At 51.2% G+C, this 13,396-nt stretch overlaps 1 protein-coding gene across 1 annotated transcript in view; it reads left to right on the top strand.

Moving 5' to 3' along the window:
- The window catches only part of LOC119165371 (uncharacterized), a 32,380-nt gene extending 20,183 nt beyond the window's left edge, over window positions 1–12,197 (top strand). Inside the window, exon 9 of the mRNA XM_075868818.1 lies at window positions 11,865–12,197. Coding sequence (XP_075724933.1) covers window positions 11,865–12,122 — 258 coding nt within the window. The 3' untranslated portion in view covers window positions 12,123–12,197. The remainder of the gene's footprint in view (window positions 1–11,864) is intronic.
- The last annotated feature ends 1,199 nt before the right edge of the window (window positions 12,198–13,396 follow it).

The raw sequence follows: 13,396 nt of genomic DNA, 5'->3' as shown, positions 1-13,396 counted from the left end.
TTTTGCCGGAAATCAATGGCACCTGCTCGACCTGTCATGTCCTCGCCGACACATATGACGTCGTAGCATCGTGCCCAGTTAATCCCGTCCCTTTCTCATCCCCTTTTCCTATCCCAACTAGAGAGGCTTGGGAGGAGCACCTGCTCGGCTGCTCTACCTTGGCTGCACAACGCTCCTTGGTGGAGCGCGCGCGGGCAGCTTCCAGCTCCACTGGCGTCCCGGAATAGGGTCTTGCCACTCTAGCACGCCGATGGGCCACGTCGGCACTCTCTAGTAGACTTTTTCTGAAATAAACGTTTTCTACCACCACCACCACCAGCAGAGCGCGTGGTGGTCGGTAACAACATCGAAAGGGCGGCCGTACAGATAAGGCCGAAATTTTGTAATGGCCCAGATAATCGCTAGGCATTCTTTCTCAGTTACCGAATAATTTGCTTCTGTTCTTGTAAGAGTGCGGCTCGCGTACGCAACAACATATTCTTGGTAACCAGGCTTTCGCTGGGCGAGTACAGCGCCAAGACCGACACCGCTAGCATCTGTGTGGATTTCTGTGGGAGCGCTTGAATCGAAATGACGCAGTATGGGTGGTGTTGTAAGCAGTTCACGGAGCTTCGCGAAGGCACTGTCGCAAGCTGGAGACCACGCAGATAGATTGCGGTCTCCCTGAAGTAGGTCTGTCAGAGGCGCCATGATCGAGGCGAAATCTCGGACGAAGCGGCGGAAGTATGAGCAAAGCCCAATGAAACTACGTAGCTGCTTGAGAGACGCGGGCCTCGGGAACTCGCGAACAGCACGTAGCTTAGCGGGGTCAGGAAGAACGCCGTTCTTCGACACGACGTGTCCGAGAATGGTCAGCTTGCGCGCTCCAAAGTGACACTTCTTCAAGTTTAGTTGGAGGCCTGCTGCAGAGAGGCAGCGTAGAACCTGTTCCAAGCGACGAAGGTGCGTGGGAAAATCGGGCGAGAATACCACTACATCGTCTAAGTAGCACAAACACGTGTTCCATTTGAGGCCTCGTAGGATAGTGTCCATCATGCGCTCAAATGTTGCCGGCGCATTGCATAGCCCGAATGGCATCACGTTAAATTCGTATAAGCCGTCTGGTGTAACAAATGCAGTTTTTGGCCTATCATCCGGATTCATGGGCACTTGCCAGTACCCAGAGCGTAGATCAAGGGAAGAAAAGAACTCTGCGCCTTGTAAAGAGTCGAGGGCGTCATCAATTCGAGGCAAAGGATTAACATCCTTTCGTGTTATTTTGTTTAGGCGACGATAATCTACGCAAAAGCGTATCTTGCCATCCTTCTTTTTAACTAAAACAACCGGCGAGGCCCAAGGACTGTTTGACAGTTGAACGACGCCTCGCTTTAGCATGTCACCTACTTGTTCATCGATGATACGGCGTTCAGTCGGCGAAACACGGTATGGTCGCTGCCGTAGTGGTGGGTGATTACCTGTGTCGATCTGGTGGCATACGGTAGATGTGCGACCTAAAGTAGCGCTGTGACTGTCAAAAGATGGTCGAAACTTGTCAAGGAGGCTCAAAAGCTCACACCTCTGTTGTGGGTTTAGGCCTTCGTCGATGACACGGTTGAGAATGTCGGTAGTGGAAGGGTCATTCACGGAACTACAGGAGAGGGCGCTGACTTCCGATGATTCATCAGGAACGTCAAGTGTAGCGATGGTTTCGAATGATTCTATCGAACCAATACATTCGCCTCGAAGTAGCGTAATCGTGAATGGAAACGGATTCTCCACAGGCACGTTGGTCGCACCACCTTGAAGAGTAACGAGAGCGGTTGGGAGCGGTGATAGGTGGCGATGAACGAAAGCAGCGGAAGGCGTGAAAAATGCGGTAGCGTCGACGACGGTGGAACACGACACAGGTGCGAAGACAGTAGCGCGTGGAGGGATTTGGGTGTCGTCACTAATGACCAACTTCGCGTCGGAAGGGCGATCGTGCACTGGTAGCGCATCACCAAGGGGACAAAAGGCGACTTCGGCACGGGCGCAATCAATGACGGCTTGGTGATGGGAGAGAAAGTCCCAACCTAAAATGATGTCATGAGAACAGTGCGGGAGTACTACGAACTGCACTGTGTAGGGCACTCCTTGAATTACAAGTCTGGCAGTACACGCGGCCACAGGCTGCACAGGCTGTGCAGTGGCAGTATGAAGACATGAACCCAAGTAAGGCGTTGTCACTTTTCGAATTGAACGGCAAACTTTTTCGGCGATGACAGAAATTGCGGCACCAGTATCAATAAGGGCAAGTACGGGTACACCTTCAAGAACGGCATTAATTACATTCGGCGGCGAACGAAGAGGGCTTGTGCTTTGCGACGAGGACGCAGTTCTTGCCTCGGGAACTGCGTCATTTAGTTTTCCGCGTCGATTATAGGGGGGCGTCGGCGCATCGGGGAGGGCGAGCGTCGACGTGGAGAAGGAGATCGGCGATCAGGAGCTGGTCGGTGGCTTGGACGAGGAGCGTACAATTCGGGGTCTGGGGTGTATTGAGTGTACGTGTAATCGTTCTCATATGGACGTAGGTTTTCACGTGAGTGGAGTGGGCGGCGGCGGCACAGACGTGCGACGTGCCCAGGTAGACCACACGAAAAGCAGATCGGTCGGTTGTCGGCAGTGCGCCATGGATTAGGGACTCGGCGAACTGGAGGTCGTGGCGGCTGGGCGGCATAAACAGGAGCAGGCTGTGGAGGCGGCGCTTGGAACGTCTGTGGTCGTGGTCGTGCTGCTGCTTCGGCGTACGTCAATGGTGCATTGACTGGTGGCACCAGCTGCGGAGGAAGGACCTCAGACACTTGATCTCGTATAATAGTCCGTAGAGTAGGGCTAAGCGGTGCACTGCGCTCCGGTAGGCCAGAGATGAGCGAGAGTTGGCGGGCAACTTCTTCGCGCACGAAATCTTTGATCTGCGAGAGGAGGACGGGGTCTTGCGAGGGAGTTAAGCCGGACATCGATTCCTGATGTGGGACAGCACGGCGGGTGACGAGACGTTGCCGGCGGAGCTCATCATAGCTTTGGCAGAGCTCGGTAACTTGGGCGACAGTAGCAGGGCTTTTTGAAATGAGCATCTGGAAAGCGTCCTCGTCAATACCCTTAAAAATATGCTTGATGCGGTCCACCTCTGTCATGTTCACATCGACGTGTTTGCACAAGTCAATGACGTCTTCTATGTAACTTGTAAAGTTCTCACCAGGCAGTTGAGATCTCGACTGAAGGCGCTGCTCCGCACGAAGTTTGCGGACAGAAGGACGACCAAAGACTTCGCTGAACTTTGCTTTGAATGCTGTCCAGGTGGGAACGTCGTTCTCATGGTTCCGAAGCCATAAGTGGGCAATGCCACTGAGATAAATGCCGACAGTAGCCCGTCTCGTGGCTTCGTCCCATTTGTTCAATACACTCACGAGTTCGTAAGTAGCCAGCTAGTCGTCGACGTCGTGGTCGTCAGTGCCGCTGAATATGGGAGGATCCCGCTGACGGACCGCGCCGGAGCACACGATGGCCTGGGAAGCCATAGGAGGAGGGCTTGTGGCAGATGCAGTGGTCATGACAGCAGGTAGAGTCCGGCTTCGCAATTCCAGGATTGCAAGGAGACCCAGCACCTCCACCAATTATAATATAGAACGGAGACAGTCAAAACTGTTATCCGAGACCAGGTAGGAGCGTAGGCCTAGCTAGCAAAATCAGCGACAGTCCGGGCCGAGCGTCTCGTGCTTAGCACTGACAGTGTGTGTGCCGAGATTTGCATGACCCACTACATTCATCATTACACTAGCATTTTCTCCGAGCTCAGCTTCGGTTACCTAGAGCATCCATCGATTCTGTATATCAATATCCCTCGCTGCATTTTACGCTATCCCGCTAAACTGTAACGCACTTTCCGCAACATTTTTTGTAGTCAGCGCATTATAGTTTAGCGGAATAGCGTTTAAGCGCATAAGCTGGAACAGTAGCGTCACCTTACGGAATGTGAATACGTTAAAAAGAGTAAAAAGAAAAAGAAACTGAGAATTTTCGCTTGTATCCTAGCACTGTAGCGATCAAGCTATGCCTTGACCCAGCGGGTCATTTGCCACGCCGGATTAGTGCCAAAAGGACAGTCTCGACACGGCTGGACGGAGGAAGCAACAGAGGCCGGCCCCACGAAACGGCGCCTACTGATTGACAGCGGCGCCAACGGGGTGGAATGTCGCCAAAGAGGGTTTTGGAGCCGCCGCTCTATCTCCCGCCTGGGCCAGCCACGCATCGTTAGCGCGTTAACCGGCAGACGACGACGGCGCTGGTCAAAGGGCTCTCCCCAGAGAATTCCACGAACCTGGCACCTCTCAAAAGGCCGCGCTAAGATCTCCTCGTGGGAACGCAGCCCGAGGCCGACACCAAAGGAGTCGAGCCGCCCGTGCGTCTTCCGCTCTCCCCCTCCCTGTTCTACGGCAGCGCTGCGACTAGTGGCAAGGGTGTGTGTGTATGTGCAAGCCTGTGTTGCGCCTCTATGAACAGACATGATGGGCGGTACTTCATTGAGAGGAACTGCCACATCACCATTGGTCCGCATTGTTTTATATAGTGATCCCCAACCTAGGAACCTAGGGAACGGGGGTCAACAAAAAGGGCGTGGAGTGCCTCGCCCAACATTCTTCTCTTCTCTTCTGTCATCTCGACAACTCACTGTAAAGATGTAAATAAATCCGTTAAGTTTGCTCAAAGCTCTCCCCTAGTCCTTGGCTCGACGGAGCGACGGCGATCGGCCCCGCTACCCGAGACGGCGGTCGCCACGACGCGCAACAACTGGTTGGCAGCGGTGGGATGCCATCAGCAGCGACCTTCCTTCCGAACCGCTACAACTGGATAGCAAGCGGTGGGATGTGAGCCTGGAGGACGGAGAATGAACAACACGCCGAGATCATGGAGACTGGCAGCTGTGGACTGGTGAGTGCTGGCTTTGGTTTTTTGGTTGCCAGGCTGATAAGATAGAAGTGCAATCTTTTCGCTGGTAGAGGCTACCACAGAAGCAGTTGTTTACGGAACTTCTGGGTAGAGAGTGAGCTGCACCACACTAGTTCTCTGTCATGAATTGGAAGCGTTTGTTGAAGAATCAGCTCCTGATTCTGGGGGAGGAGCTGGGAGCAGAAGTAAATGCGGGGATGAAGAAAGACGCAATGGTTAGCGCTATCGATGGCTTGAATCTGAGCAGTGAAGATATTAAAGAAACGTGGAGCGAGATTCAAAAGCGTGAGGAACAGGAGCGTCAAGATAGACGACAGGAACAGGAACGCCAAGAAAGGCGTGAGGAACAGGAGCGTCAGCTAAGGCAAAAAGAACTGGAAATAGAACAGTTGCGACTCGAAGTGGAAATGAGGAAGATGGCAGGGGTCCAAGGAGTGGAGGTAGAAGACAGACAAAATCTTTGTGATTTATCTAAACAAATGCAACCCTTCAAAATAGGGCAAGATGTGGGCCTCTTTCTTGTGAACTTTGAGAGAACCTGTGAAAAATCGAAGCTTGGTCGTAGCACATGGGCTCGAAATTTGTTAAGTTTGCTGCCATGTGAAGCAGCGGATGTAATCGCGCGGCTTCCGGTGGAGGATGCGGACAACTATGACAAAGTGAAGGATAGCCTTCTAAAGAGGTTCCGACTTTCGCCAGACGCGTTCCGCCAGCGGTTTCGCAATCTGACAAAGAAGCAAGGCAGCACGTATTCTGAGTTTGCCTACGAGTTGAAGGTCAACTTAATAGAATGGATGAAAGGAGCCAACGCTTTTGGGAACTTCGAAATGGCTCTTGAAGTAGTGGCTCTCGAACAGTTTTTTCCAAAACTTTCCGAGCCAATGAAGCTCTGGATCCAAGATAGAACCGGCGTAAAAACAATACAGGCAGCGGCCGACTTTGCTGACGAGTACGCGTCACGCCGGGGAGAAAGAGACGAGGTTCCTCCAACAAAAGCGGGAGATAAAGGGAAACCTTGGACGGCGAAGCAGGGAGCTGGCGCAGGTACGACTGCACAGAAAAAGACAAGACTTCGCTGCAAGTGGTCAAGGATCACAAAACAAACAGGAGGGAAAGGGAAAGGTTTCGGGGGATTCTTCCAAAAAGAGTCCTTTTGAGGCTCGGAAACCACCTACTTGCTACAAATGTATGGAGGAAGGGCATATTGCCGTAGGCTGTCGTAGGCCCAGGCCAGCCCTTTCGTACACTTCTGACTCAGCCACTAGCGAGGAGCTTCTTAGTCCGTACCTTTTTAACCTAACAGTGAACAGAAAGCCGTGCCGCGTCTTACGAGACAGTGGGGCAACCATGGATCTGGTGCACCCGCCCGGACTATGTGGCACAAGCAGACTACAACGGCAAGTGCGCATGGATTAAACCAGTTTTGGAAGATGGAAGCATTTGTCTTCCGGTAGCTCGAGTAATTCTGACAGGGCCGTTCGGAGAAGTGGAGACGGAAGCGGCGGTGTCAGACAAGCTGCCCCCGCAGTACCCCTATTTGTTCTCGAATCGGACCGACCGTCTGCTGAGAAAACAAGGGAAAAGTTTTCACGAGGGAACAGTACAAGCCTTGACACGAGCTAGAGCACGAGCGTTAGCAGCCGAACTAGAGCGGCAAGAACCGAGTTTTACCGGAAGTCCCGCAACACCAGCTAGAGTCAGCGCAGTTGAGCCTGCTATCCCGTCGCCTACTGAAAAAGAAAGAGAGGGGCCAGAGAAGCAGACTAGCACTGATACAGCGGAAAGGGAATCGGAGGAGGGGCTGCTCGCGTTGCCGGTATCAAAAGCACTAAGCAATGTACTGGGGAAAGTGACAAGAAACGAGCTCATCGAGCAGCAAAAAAGCGATCCCAGCCTTAAGGAGATTCGGAACATCGTCAGGGAAGGGGTGGCGAGGAAGAATGTCAGTTTTCCTGTCAAAAATGGCATTTTGTACCGCCACTACCGGACTGCAAAAGGTCGCACGTTCGACCAGATTGTAGTGCCGGCTAAGTATCGGTCTGACATTGTGGATCTCTGTCACGGAGTTGGTTGGTCGGGGCATTTAGGAGCTCGGAAGACCAAAGATAGGCTCCTAACGGAGTTTTATTGGCCAGGATGCTTCAAAGAAGTTGAGAAGCACGTAAGAGCGTGTGACACCTGCCAGAGAGTGGGAAAACCGCACGAGAAGGGAAAGGCACCACTTAAGCTTGTTCCGCTCATTTCGGAGCCATTTCGCCGGCTGGTAATAGACGTTGTGGGACCACTCCCAGTGACAAAGTCAGGCTACCGGTATTTGCTTACCGCCATTTGTCCAGCAACCAAATTTCCTGAGGCGATCCCAATGAAGGAGCAAAGCTCCGTAGAGGTAGTCAACGCACTACTGTCTATTTTTTCGAGAGTGGGCTTTCCTCAGGAGATACAGTGCGACCAGGCCTCAGTATTCACCAGCGTTCTCACTACGGGATTCCTGGAAAAGTGTGGAATGAAAATAATCCACAGTTCCGTGTACCACCCGCAGTCCAATAGTGTAGAGCGGTGTCATTCCGTGATGAAACGAGTTCTGCGAGCCCTTATCTTTGAAAGGAAGTGTCAGTGGGAGGCTTGTCTTCCGGCAATGCTGTTTGCGCTGAGATCGGTCACTCATGAAGCGACGGGTTTCAGCCCCGCGGAGCTGGTTTACAGACGGACGCTCAGGTCTCCACTGCGACTTTTGCGCGAAACCTGGGAGTCGAAGAGTACCGACCCTACGGTGGTCGAGTACATTCTGGAATTACTGGAAAGGCTGTGGTGTGCTCGCGACATTGCTGAGGCGAACATGAGAGAGGCGCAAAATAGAGCCAAGAGCTACTACGATCGAAACGCGAAACTGAGAGCTTATCAGGAAGGCGATCAGGTAATGGTCTTGTGCCCCTCGCGAGCAAATAAGCTGGAGATTCAATGAGAGGGGCCCTTTCGGGTTGTGAAGAAGCTCTCGGACACAAATTACGCACTGGAACGTAAAGGAAGACGCCGAGAGGTTGTCATTTACCACCACAATTTAATGAAGAGTTATGTGGGAGAAGTGCAGAAAGTGAACTTGGCTCTTAACAGCACGGAGGAGCTAGCCCCTGAAATTCCAGGCTTGGTGGGGGTTGAAAGATCAATGGAGGTTACCGATGTCATGAAAGCCGTAGCACCGGCCGAGGGCTTGACTGAGATGCAGAAAGTCGACTTACGCAACTTGTTGTCAGAACACATCACTGTTTTCTCGGAAAGGCCAGGGCGAACTGAGGTTATCACTCATGACATTGAGCTAACTTCTGACACCACTGTGAAGTCGAGGCCGTATAGGCTAGCCCCGCGACAGCAGGAGATCTTGAAAAAAGAAGTAGATCGAATGCTCGAGCTTAAGCTTATCGAACCTTGCGAAAGCACCTGCACGTCCCCTATGATTCTCGTTGAGGTTCCGGGAAAGGACCCACGGCCTTGCGTGGATTACCGCAAACTTAACGCGATCACGAAGGACGAAACCTATCCTACACCCAACGTAGAGGAGCTGGTGGAAAAAGTGAGCCCCGCTAAATACGTCTCGACTTTGGACTTAGTAAGAGGCTATTGGCAAGTTCCAATGACTAAACGAGCTAGTGAGTATGCGGCCTTTGTGGCGCCGACGGGCACATTTAGGCCCCTAGTTCTGAGCTTTGGCCTTAAGAACGCCTCTTTTTGCTTTTCAAGGCTAATGAACCGAGTTCTGCAGGGGGCTGAAGGCTACGCTGTTCCCTACTTAGACGACATCGCTATTTATTCCAATACATGGGAAGATCACCTGTACCATCTTAGCGATGTCCTTAGACGTTTGACGCACGCTGGACTGACAGTGAAGCCTGCTAAGTGCCAGCTAGCTCGCGCCGAAGTACGGTACCTAGGGCACGTGGTAGGGCAGGGCAGGAGGCGACCTGATGAGTTGAAAGTAGAGGCGGTTAGCGAGTTCCCGCAACCAGAAAGCAAGACGGCTATCCGCTCCTTTTTAGGGCTGACAGGGTATTATCAGCGCTACATCCCTCAGTACTCGGAGGTAGCCGCTCCGTTAACGGATGCACTGCGCAAGAATGCTCCAGAAAAGGTAGTTTGGAGTGCGGAAATGGAGGGCGCCTTCCAGGGGCTCAAAGCGGCTCTTGTTAGCTCACCCGTACTGCATGCACCGAACTATGATCGTCCCTTTATTGTGCAGTGCTATGCCAGCAACAGAGGCTTAGGAGTAATACTGTGCCAGGAGGATGAGAACGGGAACGAGCACCCTGTGTTGTACGCCAGCAGGAAACTCTGTTCGTGAGGAGGCCTACAGTGCTTCGGAAAAAGAATGTGCCTGCATTGTGTGGGCTACCCAAAAATTAGCCTGCTACCTCTACGGAACTTCTTTTGTCTTCGTCACTGACCACTGCCCACTGACATGGCTATCGCAAATGTCGGGAAAGAATCCACGACTACTACGTTGGAGCCTTGCGCTTCAGGAGCTTAACTTCACTGTGAAGTATAAGAAGGGTTCCGCAAACGCCAATGTTGACACATTAAGCAGAGCTTTTTAGCTTTTCTTTTGCTTTTGCTTTCTTTTGTGTTCAGTTGAGGGGCGTTTTTCCGTAATGATTTTAAGGGGTATTTGGAGTAATCGAAATTTTTAGCTATGAGCAAGAGTATTAGTGTGGTTGCCACTTAAAAAAAAGCGTAGGTGCATTGTGGCACATTTGAAAGACCGGCCTGGTTGCCGAAAACTCATTGCCGGCGCTTGCTGGTTCTAGCGGTTGGTCTTTGTGGTTTCAATGGTGTTGGGAGACTGCGGTTACTGTGATCTCTCCCGTCGAGCAGCTGATACTACCCGACGTCCGAGATCTTCCCGTCGGCGGAGGAGCTGTAGCGATCAAGCTATGCCTTGACCCAGCGGGTCATTTGCCACGCCGGATTAGTGCCAAAAGGACAGTCTCGCCACGGCTGGACGGAGGAAGCAACAGAGGCCGGCCCCACGAGACGGCGCCTACCGATTGACAGCGGCGCCAACGGGGTGGAATGTCGCCAAAGAGGGTTTTGGAGCCGCCGCTCTATCTCCCGCCTGGGCCAGCCACGCATCGTTAGCGCGTTAACCGGCAGACGACGACGGCGCTGGTCAAAGGGCTCTCCCCAGAGAATTCCACGAACCTGGCACCTCTCAAAAGGCCGCGCTAAGATCTCCTCGTGGGAACGCAGCCCGAGGCCGACACCAAAGGAGTCGAGCCGCCCGTGCGTCTTCCGCTCTCCCCCTCCCTGTTCTACGGCAGCGCTGCGACTAGTGGCAAGGGTGTGTGTGTATGTGCAAGCCTGTGTTGCGCGTCTATGAACAGACATGATGGGCGGTACTTCATTGAGAGGAACTGCCACATCACCATTGGTCCGCATTGTTTATATAGTGATCCCCAACCTAGGGACCTAGGGAAAGGGGGTCAACAAAAAGGGCGTGGAGTGCCTCGCCCAACGTTCTTCTCTTCTCTTCTGTCATCTCGACAACTCACTGTAAAGATGTAAATAAATCCGTTAAGTTTGCTAAAAGCTCTCCCCTAGTCCTTGGCTCGACGGAGCGACGGCGATCGGCCCCGCTACCCGAGACGGCGGTCGCCACGACGCGCAACACACGCAGCAATATTGCTACTTTTTTCAGTATAATAAAGGTAAATAAATATGAACGATGCACCAAGAGCACAAATTTTTATGTTGCAGATTCGATTACACCGATCTTCTCCTTAAGCCAAGGGACGTTCGAAATTAGAATATATCCAAAAAAAAAACTAGGCTAGGTTAACCGTAATACTCGGGTCATCAAAGCTACCCGACAGATAAGGAAGCCATTTTTCACAGTCGTTAGGTACGAAACAAGTAGATCCGTTTCCACCAACGCTAAATTCAGTTCGAAGCTGGCGTCCGAAACCACCGCCATGTTTTACGTACATGACGTAGACTACGCAAATACGGTAACGCTAAATCTCAAAATGGCGTGCGTATACACAGTACACGGTACAGGGCTTTTAGCGCACTGTGCATGCGCATTTTATTCCCCTTATTAAGTCCACTTAACTGTAAACCTCTAATGAAGTGTAGCTCTGTGACGCGCGCCTCCGCATTTCTCATTACGCTCATTCCGAGAAAAAAATCGCTGTCGGGAGTGGGGACGCACGATGCTGGGAGCATTTTCCTCTAGTCCGGCCGTGGTGTTCAATAGTTGCAGGAGCCATAGCCCAAGTTCTGCGTTCAGTCAGCGACGCTATTCTGGCCATCGCACCACCTTCTATAATTACGCTCTCACCAATAACTACAACTGCTAACACGAAGGTTTGTTTAATAAATTATCATGGACGTAAGTCGTCGGGGTGGAGGTGTGCCACCAAGCGTCAACATGGGTGCATCCACGTTACATGGTCCTATAGCTACCGAAAACCAATAGACACTGTGCAAGTTTTTTTATGTGTATGAATGTACAATATACATTTAAATACTTCTGTACTGACACGTTATACATTCGTGTTATACCAATTCATATGAAAGAGGAATTTTTTTTTCATGTCTCGATAGAATATAACTAAACCGCTTCCGTACCATTTCTCAGACAGCTTCTTCGTACTAGGCATAAATATCTGGCACAGGTACTGCCGATGCAACCTTCTGCATGAGTGAATTCATCATGCAATTTAGACGGCAAGTTAAAAGAAAGAAATAGCCATCGCCTTAATGGCGACAAGTTACATGTAAATTAAGTAAAACACCAGAACCTACCGCTAGTAGCATAGCCGGAAATACCGAGTTAAACATGACGTTAATATTATACGAAGGTGCGAGATGATACAATGAACAACCTCACCGAAGATGTCTGCACGCAGGTCAGCTACAAGCCGCTGTGGTTCGAGCAGTTATTTCCTTTCGGTCGGAGAAGAGACGTCCGGGAGTACACCGTCAGCCTCGTGACGACTCCTGGCCAGGCGGTGTTCGAGGCGACGGCGCGCGTTTTCGGCAATGCCGTCACCGTCATGGGAGAAGTTCTGCGCATCTCTCTGTACGGAAACACCTCGCACTGCGTGCCCACCATGCCGTTCCGAAAGTTCTGCTACTGCTTGCGTCCCGCCTCTACGTCGGAGTGAGCACGGCGGCGCTTCTGTGCCCGCCTGACGCACTTGAAACGCCGCGTATTGCGAACGTTCCCAGCCAGAGACAACGACATCACGCGAACGTTCGCGCTGGCTTGGATTGTAACGTGGCTGCTCATAATGTGTTTTTATGAATGTCTATCGACAACTGTAATTGAATATCGTTGCTAGTGCCATATGTTCACGTGTTTTATGCATTGATTGATTGATTGATTGATTGATTGATTAATTAATTGATTGATTGATTGATTGATTGATTGATTGATTGATTGATTGATTGATTGATTGATTGATTGATATGTGGGGTTTAACGTCCCAAAACAACTATATGATTATGAGAGACGCCGTAGTGGAGGGCTCCGGAAATTTAGACCACCTGGGGTTCCTTAACGTGCACCCAAATCTGAGCACACGGGCCTACAACATTTCCGCCTCCATCGGAAATGCAGCCGCCGCAGCCGGGATACGAACCCGCGCCCTGCGGGTCAGCAGCCGAGTACCTTAGCCACTAGAACACCGCGGCGGGGCATGTTTTATGCATCTCTTTACTTTCAAAGACATGCCACACATACGCATAACATGCACGACGCTTTCGTCTTTTGCAAAGCACTCCCTTAAGGGTGTATCAAACGATTTCGGTGGAATCTCATGAACGTATACCATAGTTACGTTGTTCGGTCAAAGTGTACCACCAGAAAGGAAATGTGTTTGTCACTAATTAGCGTCATGTTGCTCTGGCGCTAATTGGTTGTGACGTGTCGGGACTGCGTTTTCACCATCACCTTCTTGACGTCCTAGCTTTGTTTTTTACCCGTCTCTTTCCCGCTGCTTTTACTTCGTCGTAAAACTTCTCGACTAATTCCACCGGCATGTTCTCAGTGGTCACCGCCCCCATTTGGGAAAACAGCTATCATATCTTTGGTGAAAATTGGGTCATTTTGCGTTTAATGTTGGGCACAAAAATGCTGCGCAGATACTGCAAACAGGCACTTCGTCATCTGTTGGAAACTTTTAACGGTGCCCTGATCATTCGCAGTAACACTGTTCTTGAAGGGGTACGGACACAAAGATTTTCAGTTAGAAGTTTAATTGTGTAAAACGAAAAACCTGGTACTCGAGGGCCTAGAAAAAAAAAGTTCTGCTGAGTGTGAATACATGTTGAAAAACTAGTTTCAGTGGCGCAGCAGTTTCAGTATGTTTTTAACAGCTAGTTTCGGAGCCTTGGCGTCACTACTTGGTCTGATCACGTGCTCGGGTAAAATATCACG

Source organism: Rhipicephalus microplus, chromosome 1 (assembly GCF_043290135.1).
Source record: "Rhipicephalus microplus isolate Deutch F79 chromosome 1, USDA_Rmic, whole genome shotgun sequence".
Classification (NCBI taxonomy): domain Eukaryota; kingdom Metazoa; phylum Arthropoda; class Arachnida; order Ixodida; family Ixodidae; genus Rhipicephalus; species Rhipicephalus microplus.
The sequence above is the reverse complement of the archived record's forward strand: the minus strand, read 5'-3'. Positions and strand labels throughout refer to the sequence as shown.